Consider the following 17,449-nt stretch of genomic DNA (forward strand, 5'->3'; position numbering starts at 1 on the left):
GATGCGTCATTAGAACTGCTCAGTTTAAGTGAGCTTAAATCGATGTGCAAGATAAAAATAACACATTTGCTTCAAAAGTGCATTTTGTTGGTTGAATAATTATTTTCACAGATGACTCATCATCAACAACAATCTGTTTTTCATCCAGTGTTATTTTTAAAATCTTCCATAATTCCCAAGACAGAAGTAAAAAAAAAAAAAAAAAAAAAACTCTGCTCCAACCAGAGCAGATTCAACGTGTGTACGGTAAAAATAAAAATAAAAAGTGGGCGAAATGTCTCTTCCTCTTAAAGTTTCTCTCAAAAGTACGCAGTCTCAATATGTTACTTTCCAGCCACAGACTTCCATGTATTTTACGCTTTCTGCATTACCCTGTATTTATGTGACCAGCGACGCGTTTCACGGCGGCTGCTGCCGTCTGATTTGGAAATAAAAGTGCCGCTTAATCTGAGCGTGATCCCATCAGTCAAATCGTTTCCAGCGGCAGACAGAAAAGATAAAACTGAACAGAAATCGAATTCCCTTTTTAAGTGTTTTAACGGCGACGAATCTCGCTGGCCCAACATCACACAATCTACTGTAGAAAACGTGTGGAGGCATCGCAGCTGTGGGCTGAGCGCTGTGACCAATCCACAACATGACCTGCCTTGCAGAGACTGTTTTATTAAGATTTTTGCTGAAGATTTGAACTCGGGGTGCTGCTTAATGTTTCAGATTTTTGCTCCACCATTTTACATCTTCATTTGGTGTCCATGCAGGGTTAGCTTTCCGATGCGCATTTTGGATATAGTCCAGAAGGCTCAGTTTTTGTCCCACCTGAACTGAGCAGCTTAGTCTCCTTGTTGTTTTCAATGCAACATAATTTGGCTTGAAAGTTCTCCAAGAACTGTATCTCTGGCCTGTTTATGCTCCCAATAAGAGACTTTCATAAAAACACCTCTGGTCACACCGAGACTAAATTACATATGGATGGACTCCATTTGCAAATAACGCAAAAAAATATACTGTGCACCCAAATTATTTTTGGATCTGACTCCTGGTTGAACTGGAGATAAGTTACAGCTAACTTTGTAAAAATGTTAATTTCCTGTTTTGTGTTTAGTTGGGACACTTTTGAGTGGATCGTTTAGAATACATTACATTGGAGCAAAGGTCATTGTAGTTATGTTTTTCGCTTCTATATTAAATTAATGCAGAATAGTATTTTTTAAATCATAAATGGATTGATAGATTTTGAAAAGTTTTTTGTTTTTGCTTTCGCTTTAAGGCGCCTGTTATGCACAAACAGTCTGGACAGGTCTGTTCACCTTTTTTTTTGTTCATGTAATATTTGTAATATTGATGGTTGCCTTCTACAGTGGCAAACACGTACAAATTAAACGGATTTTAAATTCCACTTTTGAGAATTTCCAATCAAGAATTCCCAGGACTAGGAATTGCGATTCGCCATAGAATCAGTGTTTTTCTGCACCTCTACTTTTGGCTGCTGGCGTTGCTCGTCGTATCGTCTGGTACTTGTTCGCCTCATCAGACCAGAGGAAGCTGGGAAGGAATTCAGAGGGAGCAGATTCAGACACCATGAGCATGAAACACGAAATCTGAAGAGAATTTTTTCAAGAAATTATTGACAAATGTGTTTACTGTTTTTTTTTTCTGTCATTGCTAGAGAAAAGCAATAATCAGGACTGTAATGAGCGCGCCCCATAATCCCTGAGCTTGGTGACAGAAACCATGCCTGTTTAATTAAGACTCTGATTTCCCGTGAGGCACAGAGGTCTTTTTTTTTTCTCTCTCTCTCTTTCCTTCTTTCTCGCCTTCTTCCCAGCCTGCCTTAATTTCATTTCAGAATAATTTTTTTTTTGTTCCATCTTGATCCAAACAGTGTTCGGAAAACAAGCCCTGCTCTCTTGGTTGCTTTGATGTGCTAGTGGCTCGTGCTCCCTTTTATGTCCGCCGAACTGCAGGCGAGGAGGTTCTCCACAAGTAAAACTTTTTAGGAACAGGGGGTTTTCTCGTAATCCCGCAAAACAGAAGACCACAGTGATTCAGAAGTAATGTGTGGGCTTAGGAATGAATGTTTCAGTTATTCTGCATGTATTCCGGTGGTGCATAAATGCAGGGAGGTGAAACAGAAACTCTTAGGGAACTCGCAACAAGAAGGCACTTTTGAGTGAATATTAGATGCAGGTTTGGTTTAAAAGTGAAAGTCGTTTCTTCAGAAGGACTGACGCAGCAGAGAGAAATGTTGCCATTAATTTCTGCTCCTTATCCGAGGAACTGGATCTTCAGGGTTTTTTTTTTGGTCAAATCAATTAGATGGGGAAAGACTTTGGTGGAAGTGATAGAGGTAGATAAGAAAAAGAAGGAATTAAGTTTGTAATGATATCCCACAACATTAATAATGTTCAATGAAAATCTTTATCATGCATTTCCTCTTCTCAGTAGCAGGATGCATCCTCAGGCTCCGTTTGCACGAAGCTGCTCTTCAGTGAAACCGTAGCATTTTTGTTGTGATCCAGCCGCTCGTTTACAGGAGCGACTGGAGTCTCTCTCAACGGCACTTTTTGAAACCAGAAGTCGGAGTGAAACTTTTCTGTGAATCACTCCGCAGGTGTGAAAACGCACATCAGTAGGGTAACAACAAAAACAATGGCAGATTGTGCTGTTTTGTGCTACTCAACCTGTTCAGTTTAGCACAATTTCTGGTAAGGAATAGATGTGTTACATTAACACTTTGTTCATGGGAAACGGAGACGGGTTACTGTGAGATGTAATCTAAGAGTCTAAAGTGCTTGTGTGCTCTATGAAATGCTAAAATCACAGTGCCATCTGGTGGTCTGGCATGACAACTACAGTTGACACAAGATGTCTTGGCGTTGCTGTCTAAACGTGGAATATCCGAAAATACAAGGAGTTTCCCTGTATTTTGTGTAAACGTATCCTGTTGACCTATAGAGGTGTCTCCCTCGCAATGACATATTTCTACTTTTTAATGGAGATAAAATGGAAGCGGGGGTATGTGAAAACAGAAATCACGAGGAACGCTATAGCAAAAAAAAATCAGCTGTGGTTTGGTTTTTTCAGATGAAATGAGAATGAACAGAACACTGTTCAGCACTCTCTCTTTGGCCCTCTCTGCATCACCATCTTTCAATTTCTTTTGCTGTTTGCCTCAAACCCCCCCGGGCGCCCCTCTACATCCACTCTGGATCTGGAAAAGGCAGAGGCCTCTGGCTTCTGGCAGCCTGGTGCAGCGGAGGTGTGAACCCTGTAATCGCCAGTCATTACTCAGTGGCACTTCCCACACTCCAACTTAAGTGTGCCTCGTCTGCCATGTTAACATCAATACATCATTATCACATTAATTTTGACAGATCAGTGTAATTCAGTTTAACAAGGGAGAGCACTGTTGGAAAAGCCTGGACTACCTTTTAATCCACTGTACTATGCAACTAGTCAGATTATGTCTTTTCTTGAACACCAGAATGAATATAAGCCTAAAATATGAGATTAGTTAACGTTTTTTTTGTTTTATTGGCTCATCTTCTTACCCTTCAAAGCAAAGGCACCTTCCATGCGAGACATAAAAAGAAGTCGTTTATTTTTCCAGCAGAACCTATTATGGTGTGTATGACCTTTCTAGTCATGGAATCCTGAAAGCATTTGCAATGTCACGCAGATAGCTATTGGCAGGAAACCTTGGGTGGGACCATCATTTCAATTCGTCAAGCCATTAAAATCTCTGCAGGTCGAAGGAAGTTTCCTGATTCAACAGTCACAGATGCTCCAATGGGGGTGTCGCGTAGCGTAACGGCAGCCATCCTGGTTTCTTCCTTCCTTCCCTCGCTGTCCATTTAGTTCTAGTCAATAAACGCCACTAGTGCCAAGTAAACGAGCATTTGTGACCTCAGGTGAAAACATCCAACAGCATCCAAATACGCTTCTAAATGAAGCTTAGAGAGATGTTTTTTAGGCTCTGACGTTCTTCCAGTACTCTGATAGGTACAGATCTGTGTGCTTATATTCAATTCAGGTTACACGTATGGCACCAAATCTCGTCTCAAACCATTTACCAAAACAAGTCAATTTAATTGAGTCATACAGACACGTTCCAAGTTAATTACATACGTTCTAATTGTTTAGTTTAAAAGTGTTCTGTTTATGTAAGGATATCCAGCACATTGCATCACATCACTGACTTGCTGCATTCAGTAATCCTGGAGGAGCACGTAGAGACACACAATCGCTTGCATTGTGTCGTCGACTTTAGGGCAATCCTACACTGAGCAGGTAGCGACACCAGCTCTGAAATGTGAGCAAATCTTGTCTATATTCTGCTAGTGTCAAAAAATTTTACAACTGCAGTTCTTCTATTAAACAAGAAATTAAATTAAAATCACACGAGAATATGCTGTTAATAAGCCATTAAAAATCATGGCAGCAATGGATGTGAGCAGCTAAATGAGAAATAGCCATAATTCAGTCATGGGGCTAGCACTCATCATCTATGAGCCAATCAGAGGAGACATCAGAGTCTTATTTAGGAGTTGGAACGGCAAGAACCTTATACTTGGGTGTGGCGACGTATGCACAGTTTTGGGGAAATTGTAGTCGGTGATTTCACAGAAGGGCGATGGATTCAACACGTTCAAATGAAACAAATCTTTTATGAATGGTGGACCCAGCTACACATTGTCTGAAAAAAAACAACAAAAAATACAAAACAGAAACAAACCGTCGGCCTCCACCAGATCACGACTTGTGCGAATGCCAGCAAAACCAAAGTGTTTCCATTGCAGTTTTGCGAAATACAATGATTTTGATACGGCAGAAAAACCATCTCACCCTATCGCAAAAACTTATCAAAAGCATGATTTTTTTTTGGAACTAAAGTATTTCCATTAAGCAAATTTATTTTTGTAAATCAAATTTTTATGGTTAATGAAAACACAGTAAGGAAACTACGCTTCAACATGAAGTAACATTGAGCAGAGCTAGGACGTGGCTCAGCACGAAAAGGCTGAGCTTTCACGAGAAAACCCTCCACAGAGGTGGATAATGTCAGAGGTGGATAATTTCTTCAGTGACATTATCCTCTGTGGAGGATAATGTCACATGCTGAAGAAAACTTTTAATTTATGGCAACAGTTGTTAATTTAGTGGCTTCGTCTAGCAGAAAGACATGGTGAAACACAGAAAGTAAAATTCCTGTTTAAAAGCAAAAGGACCTTAAATTCATTAAGTTTCCACTTAGTGAGATGTAATTAGAAGGATTTTGGTGCAATGGGAAATGTTTTAATGGCAGTCGCTCCTGTGCATGAGCTAAATTAGGAATTTAGAGTATAATGAGGGTTTTGGGTTTAAGGGCTGAAATTAGTAGGCAAAGTTTGCAAAAATAGTCTCCAAATTGCGGGTGAAGAAATCTGAACATGTTCAGAAGAAAAATATGTTTTTATAGACTCGAGTTGCTAATAGCAGTAGCCTGATCACAGCAATTAGCACAACCTACTGGTTTGCCTGTTTTCAACTGAATACCTTAAATTAGGAGATTTAGTCGGATTTAACGTGATTTCTAAAGTTGAATAGCTCAGAGCTTTTAAGCAGATTATTTTAACATATATATTTGTAAATTTTTCCAGCTGATGTCACAGTAAAGCTATGAAATGACAGATCTGGACGCAGCTGCTTACTTACAGCCCAAAGGCAGCCTCTTACGTCATTAAATGAATTCCTTTTTCTGTTGTTTTTCAATAGAGTGGATAGTCATAGATTAATAGTGAGGCTGCATCTGTGGTTTGCTTTTAGCGTGCACTGATGTCAACCCGCCACAACATGCAGGCGGTGTGTGAATGCGTGTGTGTGTGTGCCAGATCCCATTAGTCCATTAGTCTCCCGTGCGTCTTCTTCTCAGTCTTGATGAAAACCGAAGTGCCGTTCACGTCTGCAGAGCCGGCACTGCAGACTTGTCGCCTGGCTAGTAAAGGAAAGCCCCGCTGGTGAGATGTGAAGAGAGGGAAAGCAAGATGGATTGCTCTGCTGTGCACGGTGTGTTAAAAGGCAGTTAGACTGTACAGTTCCCCTCGCATGGTCACTCACATCCTGAGCTACAAACATTTTAACCAGAGAATAGGATTTACTATGTGAAGCATAATTTTGTCTGGATTCATGAGACAAAATTTCAACTGCTGTACATCTTTTCCGCAATTATAAAAAGACTCAGAGGCGGGTAGAGAACCCAAAAACTGTACTCGAGAGAAGCACAACTTCAACATATTTTTATCAAGTAAAAGTAAGAAGTACCCGTCCAAGAAATTACTCAAGTAATCAATATCAGTATCTTACAATAACTGTTTACAAAAGCCCATCTAGGGACAAGAGCTAGCTGCAAATTAGCTCATGCTATAAACACGATGACACTGGTATGGGACTGCAGCTCTATTCAGTTTGTCTATGGATTTTTTTCCCCCATCAAAAAACTTAATATCAATAAGCGTAAAAGGGTATTTGGTAAAAAGGCCAGATCAAAACATCAACAATTTCATTTTTGAAAATTACATGATCAAATGGACCAAAATATAAAGTCATGTGGAAATTTTGCTCTTAACAACCAGTGAAAATAATAAATATTACAAAATAACAAAATCAGGCCGAATAAATATTTTCTAAATCAGTTTCTTTCTAAACTTAAGAAACGCTAACCAATGACTCGGGTGTGTGTCTGTGTCTGGTGATTGTTTGGATTAAAACAAGTTTGTCCTTCATTCAATGAAGAGTGGGTAGAGTATCCAGAAATGTTACTCAAGTAAGAGTGCTGCAATATATTGAAAATATTCAAGTTAATGTAAAAAGCACAGCACAGCAAAAAATAAATAAATAAAAATAATACCCCTAAAAGTACAGTTTTTCCAAAAAGTTTCAGTAATGTAAGCCAACTGTGCATTAGCACTTGTACCGGCACAAAGTGTGCGCTGTTGGAAAGCCAGAGAATGAGCTGCTTTTTGACTTGATGCATGATACATGAGCGGCCATCTATAATGAATGGCGCCGGGCCACTCATCTTAATAGCTGGGACTCCTGCTTTCTAAATGCATCACCCAAATAACATGCAGAAAAATCTGGTTTCCCTTCGCTTGTATTAGCAGGGAAAGCGTTCTCCCATGAGGTGTCAGACGCATAATAAAGTATGTCATCCCCTTTTTCCAGGGCTCACTGTGCCACTGTCGGCTGTTGTTGGCTTGTCTGACGCTCGCAGGGCGTGCTTTCTGAAGCCTGAGAGAGCGGATGCAGAGAGTGTCATGACTCATTTAGGGTTTGTTTTCATTTCCCTGCAACCGACAGCGTGTGATGTAACGTTTGCACGAGTCCGGCTGAAATCAGCGAGGCTATTCCTCGAGGAGTCCCCTCTTCGTCCTTCCCCCCGCCTCCCTGGGTTTGGGCGAGCCGCCTCTGAGGCATCAGGGTACCCACTGACCACTTAGCCGCCCGGACCCGTCAATAACTCTTTATAAAGATCAATTAGGGGCGATCAGTAGAGAGAGCGCCGCTGGGGCCGCGGTGCCATATTGAACCGTTTCTGTGTGATGATGTTCCACGTAGCGCTTTTTCCAAAGGAAGGGCATCACACCCTCAAGACATTTGACTTCATTAAAGGAGCGTTCTCCTCAAACCGGAGTCATAAACCCTGCAATGAACTACTTCTCTCTTTGTCTGTGCGTTGAAAAATAGCATAGTGTCCAACTATCAGTCTGCCTGGAAGCACAGTGATGGAGGAATGGAAGCAATGCAAAGCAGCACGTAACTGTGAGGTGGGCTCAGGCCACTTTATCATGATGTCCTTAAAGGCGCAGTATTGTGTGCTTTCCAGGCACATGGTGCCATTTTATAGCACAATAAAATAACTGTTACCTTCAGTTGTTAAACAAATGCCATATTTATCAAATATCACTTTAAAGAAATTTGACTTCATAATTTAACGCCTTGAAATTGGGACTTTGTCTCTTTAAAAACTCCTGCTCTTTCTGAAACTTCCACCTTCAGAAAGTCAAGACATCGCTCCTCTATTAACCCTCTAGCAGCATTTTTACCAGCATTTAACTGAGAAGTAGCTTCTATGATGAGATTAGCAGACGCGCAGTTCCACCAGGTGTTTGCTAATTGCTGCTGGCTAGTCTGAAGGAGCTGAGTGAGGGAGTCTTGGAAAAGGAGCTGGTCCTCGAAGGCAGTGTTATGTCCACCCAGGTGTTCCCCAAACTGCGGCCCGCCTCCACATTTGGTCCGGCACCCTGAACAATACCAGAGAGCATTTAGATTTTTTTTCATATACCGTATTTTCCGGACTTTGTGGATTTTTCTTCAACCACCAGGGGGCTCTTTAGCAGGAAGTGAATCATTTGAAGTCAAAATTGGAAATAAAAGAAGAAAGCACCCATTAAAACTGAATTAGGTTTCAATAGGGAATTGAAATTTGAGAATGTTGTTGATCAGTTAAATAGCATTGAGGGGAAAAAGAAGATTTTTTGGTTTTTTAAATACTGGGATCATTATGAGAATTTGAGGTATAGATATTAGGATCCAGTAGATGGCAGTAGTGCAACAATAATGGGTGCAAGCTGCCGTTGAAATCTAAAGAAGAAGAAGGCAGCGCCTATTTTCATTTAGCCCATGCTAGTAGCAGACACGAAGGATCAGCACTTTTACTGTTACAGTTACCGTTCAGAAACTACCATAATCAGTTCAGTTAAATCTAAACTTGGCAACTTTTTCTTTTTCAACCGTAATAAATGTGATATTCAATTGACCTGTTATTTTGGGTGTCCGCCCCCCTCTGCTGCTGCTGCATCATTGTGGAAAACCTGGAGCAACAAAGATAACTGCGGCTTATTTTTTGTAGAACAAAAATGTTATGTTTACTGGTTATTTTTTTTAACTTTGGGGTTGCGGCTTATAGTCCGGAAAATACAGTATTTATTTCATAAATAGTGTTATTTCCTGGATTTTTTCTGTGAAGAACCCAGAGAGGGTTATTTGATTGTGCTTTCTGGAAAACAATAAATTTTTACATTTAGGCACTCCTACAATCGTCACACTTTTTCTGTTACAAACTGACTCCGGCCCCCACCAGAGAAGGGAAAATTTATGTGGCCCTCACAGGAAAAAGTTTGGGGACCCCTGGTTTAAAGTATCAAATCAAAGGCTTTTTATCAAAAAACATGAGATTTTTCAAAATTAGCACATTTCTATTAAGCAAATTTATTTTTGTTATTCCAATTGGTGCAATTTATGGAGATGCAACTAGCGCTACAACAGCTTGATTTTAATGGGACAAAATTGAACAGAGCTGATAACTATAGCTATTATAATCTTAACTTCATATTTCTGCACCTCTTTGGAAACCAGGCTTCATTTTGTAGCTACTAGCTTAACTATGGAGAAACCAAGCTCACCAGCACAGATGACAGGTAATGTTCTAGAACTTTGAACTTCGCAATGAAAATGAAAAGGTTTTTTTTGTTTGTTTTATTATTCCCATTTTATAAATTTTCTTCTTATTTTTTCCATTTTACTTTTAGTTTTACATTTGAAAGAGATTTCAAATAGAGAACATTTGTGTAAAATTAGTAAGACAGTAAAAATAAAAGATCGCACTGAAGGTTTTGAGAATGTTCACATAAAAAGAATCAACTCACATTTTTTATTTTAGGAAGTGAAATCATGTATAATTTCTATTCCACTTCACAAATATGAGCCACCTGCTGTTTTTCTACCTCGTAAAAAAATCCCAGCAAAATATTTTGTGATGTGTGAAAATGATATTTGTGCAAGGCGGTGTGGCATTTAGTTTTAGTGACTAAAAATAAAATGTGCACCGTTCACAACCACACCGACTAGAAGCTCGTGTTTTCAGTTCATTTTGTTTTTCCGTCCACTCTGCCACGGACGGGTTTTCACTCATGTTCCACTTGTGCTGGATGCAGTGATGAATGTGGTTGTCATGACACCAGCGCCGGCCAATGAGCTCGCTGGTTAGCAGCCCCGCATGTCATGTCTGACAGCTGACTGACAGGCCTGCTGCAGAGCGAGCCGACCGTTCACCGTCTAACCTTTCTTCCATGCTGATTATTAATCCAACTTACAGCGCACTTCCCGTGTCCCTCCATCGCAAATTAACCTTTCTCTTCTCTCTCCCTCCTCCCCTTCTCTGTCTTTTGTTTTGTTTTTTCTGTTCCCTTGCCTTTCGCAAAAACCCTGTCCTTTGTCGTTTCCCCCCTCACAGCAAGTTTGTTCACGTGAAAATTATTGACGATGAGGAGTATGAGAAAAACAAGAACTTCTTCCTGGAGCTGGCTGAGCCTCGCATGGTAGACATGAGTCTGCAGAAAGGTGGAGTACTCGACTTCTTTCTCTCTTTCTCTGTGTCTTACTCTCCCACTTTTACCATCACTGCTGTGGCCTCCATTTGCCTCATTTCAGCCCCTCTCTTCTGTTTCTCTGCCATCCTCCTGTATTTCTAATACAACGTTTCTTTCACAACTCTGTTCTTTCACAACCCCGCCACGGTAAAAACACTTTTTTTTCCCCCCGGCACCACAGTTTCTCCCTCAGACGCCATCAGCATCTGCACAAGAAAGCAAACAGATAGTCCAGACGTCACCTTCATAAACTCAGAGGCGCAGGCAGACGCTGTTGTATAGAAACATGCAGGAGTTATTTATAACTTCAAAGCCAGAGAGTCCATGATGAATGCTATAAACTGGTTCTGCTGAGGAAGGATTATTCATTCATTTTTTTAGTAGCGAGAAACGATTCACCAGACTCCAACTAGTAGTTTCATCAGGCTATGAAGTATTATTTTAATATACTCATATTGTATAGCATCCTGCTAAAGAGAGAAGTAAAATAAAAGTATTTGTCCTTGTATTTGTATAATGTTTCAGATTAAAAAGAAACTTTAGTATCAGATTTAGACGTTAGAAATTATAGTTTAACTGATTTTATTTATTACTATTATTATTCACTTAATTTTAACGTTTTTAGACAGACAAGCAAATATTTCTAACTGAATGACTTTTGAAGGCAGTTGGATGTATTAATTGGGCACGAATGCAAATGCACATCGCAGTTTTCACATTTCTATTATGGTGGATGATAATAAATTAATTGTACAGTTATAATTAGGAAAGAGTAAAAATTGTGACGAGTAAAAATTTTGATGTGTAAAATCTGTGTAATGTGGGGCATATATGGTCGAGACAACAGGGGATAGGATTTAATATCTTCCTACCTCTGACTGGATATGAAAGATTTGTTTTTGTGGTACTTTTAGTTTTTTTTTATTAATTTCTCTTTTTTCTCTGTCATTTTACTTGTTTGAAATTAAGAAAATTTTTATTTTATTTACAAAATATAACCCTGGCCATAAAAGAAAACAGAAATAGTTCTCTAGTTTTCTTGATACAGGTAGTAGTTAGGAAACATGCAGTTGATTGATGTGTTAATACAGAGGGTAGGACATACCCATCAGAACTTCATGGCCTAATCCAATTTCTGGTTTTATAAAGTGTGAAGCTGGGTTTAGAACGTTCCTATTTATTTCAAAGAAATAAATTAAATAATTGCTAGAGTTCTAAACACTGTGTGTCTATAACGGTGTGTCTATGTGGGAGATGACACAGACTGTATTACAGTCAGAGTAGTTAGCATTAGAAACTGTAAACACCAGCCTGTGTATTTCTCAGGTAACACAGATCCTTTCCCCAACTCTTCAGATTTTTTTTTCCAGAGGAACAAAAAGAAACTTTGCTGCGATACATTTAGCCTTCCTGTGGGAGCCTTAATGAATGGAAGACGTTCATTAAGGCCTTCCATTCATGCAGAGTTAGTCCAGTTTCCTTTCTGCAAACTTCATCCTTGTGTAATTTTTAAACACCTCACTGATATTGAAACCAGTTAACTCTCTCATTTGCTCCGTTACAACTTCAGACTGAAGCGTGTGGCTATTACTGAAACATGTCTCTAGGTATTAGTGATTCATTGACCAAAAAAACCAAACAAACAAAAGATATTTCTGCTAACCAGCTAATCATTGGTTAAACTGAAAATAGTTTCAAACGTGTCAGAATTTCCTTTCGTCATTGATCTCAACGTGCACTTCAAAAATAATAATCAAGCAGATACAAAAAGTATAAACCAGTCTGCTCCCATTTACGGTCCTGGAAATATCTGTGTTTTTGTTATTTATTTTCTTTTCCGCTCTGAATTGTACAGTTGCCCGCAGCGTTCTTGAGTTGAATTGTTGGAGACAGTAAAGGTGTAGAGGAGGAGTAAGCTAAGCGATTTGTTCAGACAGAGTGCAAGATAAAGATGGGTAACGACAGGTGAAGCTGTGCAGGATACATGCCAGTGGTCAGGTCCGGTCTCAGGGGTCAGACGCTTTGAGGGGAAAGAAACTGAACCTTTGTATGCTGTTTTTTTTCCATCTCTTTCTTTTCAGAATACCCTGCAAGACCTGTTTGTAGCTAATCGATGCATGAAACACAGGGTTTGAGTCACTATGAGTTACAGGAGCCTTTCATTCACTTCCATTTACTCACCAGTTGACAGAATCCTTTGTAGTGTGTTTATTTTTCACAAGCTCCAGGTTTTAGGTACATTGGAAATCACTTAGATCTGCAACCTTAGAAACTGATGCCTCTATTCTCTATGTAGTAATTAACATTGTAAAATCCTGACTCAACAAATGAGAATTTGTCAAGATGTACATCTTTAGGAACCTAACATATGATCTTATCCAGCTTTTCCCTGGTGGTGCTGCTGTAGGATTAAGCGTGTTCGCAACAGCAGCTGCAGTGAAGCAGTTTGTTTTGCCAGCTACTTGAGTTTGAATTTACTGCTACATTTTCTTTTTTTTGGAGTGTTTTTCCAACTGTACACCCATGGACACGTTCTTCAATGCTTAAATAGGGATTTTCACTCTTCACCTTTAATGAGATGAAGCATGTGGGGTACACAGGTGGGCGTCTGTAATATGCACCCAAAGTGAAACAGGGTCAGTGGTTTCTCTTCTCTACACCACTGATGCTCCTGTTGTGCACCCTTCCTGAGCAGTTTCTGGCCAGGAAACACTTTTTCACTCTTCCTAACCTCTGAACAAGAAAACAGTGAAGTTAGTTTGTGTAAATTTTGTTTAGCCAAATTCTTTATTTTGATTATCTTTCTCCTGAGTTGGCCTTTTAAGTCGCTAGCTGTGTTTTCATTACAAATGTGAGCAAAACTTTGTCAAAATGTGTCGCAAAAACAATGTCACAATTGGGGTGTTTCCATTAAGTAACAAATGCAATTAAAATAACACATGAATAAGTTTGTTCACATGGTAAGTCATTGAAAACATGCCACTGCCATGATCCTCCAACTACTTCCCGTCGTCTTCTTCTTCATGGTTTGCACCAGTGGCAAACGTTTGGTTATTCATCATGTGACTCAAGTGATGCAAAAAAAGAACATACTATAAAAATAAACCAATTTTGATTTTGATTTTGAAAATTATTGTTTCCATTATGATGAAAAGCACTTTGAACTGCCTTGTTGCAGAAATATGTTATACAAATAAACTTTGATTGATTAATTAAGCAAATAAATTTTTAAAATGTCAAATTGCGTAATTGTGGTCAATGGAAATGCAGCTAGTTTGATTTTTTTTTTTATTCTATTTTTTAGTCCAAACTCAGCACAATTTGACACATGCTTTCATTTTCATTGTTTCTGTTCATTTCTATATTTTTTGTTGTGAAATGAATGTACAGGACTACATAATTTTTTAAAAAGCCACCATGAAGATAAATTACATGCAGCATTAGATCCTGTTGCATGGATTCCACCGATCGGGACAAGGGAATCCATATTTTACAAAGTTTTGTAACACCCATCATAAATTGTTTTCCGTTTTTAATTTGCACAAATATTACTCATGCCCAATAAAATATCCTTGGGGGACATCCCTCTCATTCAGAGCCAGACCTTGATGTCCCAGCCGTAATTTACATGCAGGTTTATTTTACTAAATGATTAAAATGTTACTCATTTCAACTGTAGGAGCAGAGCAACACTGCTGTGCATCTAATGAAAGCCCAATGTTTGCATTGGGCTTTCATTAGACACAAGATACGTCTACTTACTTTGTAAATGCAGAAGGTAATGAATGTTTGATTTAGGTAATGAATGTTTAAACTATATACGATGAGGAGGGTAATAAAAAAGCTCTTTTTGTGCAGCATCATATTTTATGAATGTGTCTTTGCTGATGAAATCACTTTGATGCCACATTAGAAGAAACAGAAGACGCTTTATTAGGCTCGCGCGCAATTACTCCTTTATTGCATTAATGAATGATATGATGGTTTTGTAGTTTTTCGATATAATGTAGCAATCACGTTGTTGTTCAAAACCAGTGATCTGCAGCTGATTGGGTTTGTTTTTCTCCTTATTAAAGCCAAAGTGGAGAGGCAGAAATGATGAATATTATATCAGAGTCTTTGTTTCCGTCATAGTAAATAGCCTCGCTCCAGTTTTCTTACATCAGAAGGCTACTCTGTCATTGCAACTGCATTAACTGTTGCTTACATACTGGTTATTTCTTTGGAGAGAAGATCAAACTGAAAAGAGGGGAAAGTAATTATCAGGTCGTACTTTAGCTCTTTGATCTGTCTGGGGTTTATTGCTGTCAGTTACATCACTCCTCAAAACTTTTCCCGATTTGTTCATGGGATGGGATTCTCGGAGCAGATTCTGGCAGATGTGACTGAGTCCCAGGCTGGCAGGTCTGACTTTGGACAATGTGTGAGTAATGAAAGCAATCAAGGCAGCAGTCACCCTGACCTGTCAGTCTGGAGATGTTTACAGCCAGCTCTAGCAATGCCCTTCTCTAACTTCTCTTGAAGTGGTCAATACCATTAGCACTTCCAGTGAGGTGGTTATAGCAGCCACTTCTGCTGCTGATGCAACCCAATACAGCCGAGTCTGAACGAGCCGCTTTACTGTTTGACGACARTACAGAACTTTATGGAAAGATGTGTGAAGATTTAAACAGGTTGTCAACGTTAACGTGGTAATGCATGTGATTAATCTGAACATTTTTATGCGCTACTATTACATAAAGCAGATTAGTCAAACTACCTGTTTTGGCATAAAAGCCTCTCCCCCCCAGAGGGTTTCCTAGCTCACAGAGGTGCATTACGACTCAACACAGGGAACAACGAACAACAGCAAAGGTTTTCCATGACCTGCTACTTTTTTTGAGTCCAATTGAGCCTATAGCCCGATATAGAAATGCAACTCAGTTATAACACAAAGACACTAGACCAGTCAGTTTGCACTTGAACAATACAGTGTAAAGAGCTGATCCCTGAAGTAGAGAGGCACAGTTCGTGACCATGTGTCAGCAAGTATCCAGTTGAAGTGTTCTTCACTCAGACACCATATTCAGTTATGACTTCTGACACATCCGTTGGCTGAAAGCAGTCCTAGAGGCATTCTGTTGCATTTGTTCGGATTGTGTCCCCGTTCTCATGCTGCAGTGAAATACAAAGCTGGACACATATTGGCACGTCTAGTAAATATGTGCAAAACAGTTTCCCAATGTCAACCTGAAAATGTAAAAAAAAAATAAGAATAGTTAATAATTAAAATAGATTTATTAAGAAGAGGGATAATATTTTTAGGATTTTTTTGTATCCATCCCCTGACTTATCCTTTTTAATAACTTTTTCTATTATTTGCTTGGTGTGTTCTTTTATCTTCATGCTATAGTGGTAACCAAAAATGCTGATTAAGCAGTGATTGGACCTTCGAGAGGCTACAAGCATAATTTTGTTAAACCTCTTTCGCATCATGTCAGTCACTTCACATTTGTATTCATCATTATTTCATAGAAATCAGTTTTCACTTTGACTTTAAAGTTGTTTTTGTCATTTTTATTTGACAAAAGAACCTGATTTTGTTTATCATGAATTGTAAAAGCAAGACAAAGGATACAAACAACCAAGGGGGCAAACATTTTTTGCTAGGTGTCCAATATTAGTTTTCAGCTTTTCTCTATAAAGACCAGAATCACAAGTAGAGAAGCTACCTAGAAGTACTTCACAATAACATAAAAAAATGTACCCTTCAAAGTATTCAATTGCCTCCAAGGCAACTTTACGCAGACATGTCATTCTTCTAGCATCAGATGTACACACACTTGATGGAAATAAACCTGTTATCTTGGTCTGGAAATAGAAGGTTGCATAGAGAAGAAAAGAGACTGCTCTAACTCTTGAGATGCTAAAAACTCAAAGATGAGAGAAGGATGTATTGGGCAGTGGAGATTACTACCATGTTTCCCCGATAGTAAGACACCCCCGATTGTAAGACGTATCGGGAGTTTCAGGGGGGTCGGCTAATATAAGCCGTAAGACATATGTCTTACTTTCAGGGAAACACGGGGGTATTGCCGCCTCCCTCTCATCTAGCTGAGCGCCGCCTCCTGCCCACGTCCACACCGTCCCCCTCTCCATATGTCACCGCGCCGTCCCCTGAACTTGTCACTGCCGCCTCCTGCTTAAAATACGGTAATACAATATTGTTCAGGTTGTTAATAAATGTTAATTTTATGGTTAAAACAAAAAATTCGACATTTTTTTTCCAATATAAGACATACCCCGAAAGTAAGACATAGTGGGGCTTTTGGGGATAAAAAGAAAGTAAGACACTGTCTTACTTTCGGGGAAACACAGTAGGTAGACCTTCAAATGACACAGCAAAAACCACTGTCCTCATTCATGTTTAGGGTTTTGTCTTGTTGGTTTCAGTCCTTTTCTTCCCATCGCATGCAAACAGCTAAAAACTGAACTCCGGTGAGAAGGAAGCATGCCTTGCATCGGAGAATATGTTCGGGTATATTGGATGGACGTTATAGGCGATCACATTCACGCGTCGGTGTGTTTGTGTATGCATGGCTGTAGGATTAAAGTCTCCTCCCAGCCCGCTCCTTGTGGTAATCCATCTCCCACTGCCACTTTCCATTCAAATCACGCCTGCCGTTGGGAAATGTGCCACCCGTCGGCTGCCTCTCTCAGAAGGAGCTCTCGCGGCTTCTGAGGGCACTTCACATGCTGTTGTTTGAGCCTGACCGGCCCCACAGTCCTCTTTCACACATGCATTCATTACCTCCAAATGAGCAGTGAGTCATATTGTGGAGGAATGCAGCAGACAAAGCAAGGAAACAAGCACAGATGGATTTTAAGATTGCAGGACTTTAGATAATCTACAATAGAGGGAATTGATTTGGAAATGACCGTTACATTATTATATTGATTGAAAGTACTCAATAGCAAGGGCATGGGGTCCGTTTATATTGTACAAACAATATCAGTTGCACTAATCAAATATGATCTTCACTGGTTATTTCATAACAATT

General features: G+C 39.5%; 1 protein-coding gene and 1 long non-coding RNA gene across 3 annotated transcripts in view; one reads left to right on the plus strand and one right to left on the minus strand.

Annotated features, from left to right (window-relative positions):
* Nucleotides 1–17,449, plus strand: part of slc8a3 (solute carrier family 8 member 3) — a 123,260-nt gene that overhangs the window by 65,976 nt on the left and 39,835 nt on the right. For both annotated transcript variants that reach the window (XM_008398963.2, XM_008398964.2), the window contains exon 3: nt 10,274–10,380. In XM_008398963.2, the coding sequence (XP_008397185.1) occupies nt 10,274–10,380 (107 nt within the window). The remainder of the gene's footprint in view (nt 1–10,273; nt 10,381–17,449) is intronic.
* The window catches only part of LOC103458301 (uncharacterized), a 55,276-nt gene continuing 38,029 nt past the window's right edge, over nt 203–17,449 (minus strand). Inside the window, exon 3 of the long non-coding RNA XR_532564.2 lies at nt 203–1,542. This is a non-coding gene — a long non-coding RNA (uncharacterized LOC103458301). The remainder of the gene's footprint in view (nt 1,543–17,449) is intronic.

Source organism: Poecilia reticulata, linkage group LG22, assembly GCF_000633615.1.
Source record: "Poecilia reticulata strain Guanapo linkage group LG22, Guppy_female_1.0+MT, whole genome shotgun sequence".
Taxonomy (NCBI): domain Eukaryota; kingdom Metazoa; phylum Chordata; class Actinopteri; order Cyprinodontiformes; family Poeciliidae; genus Poecilia; species Poecilia reticulata.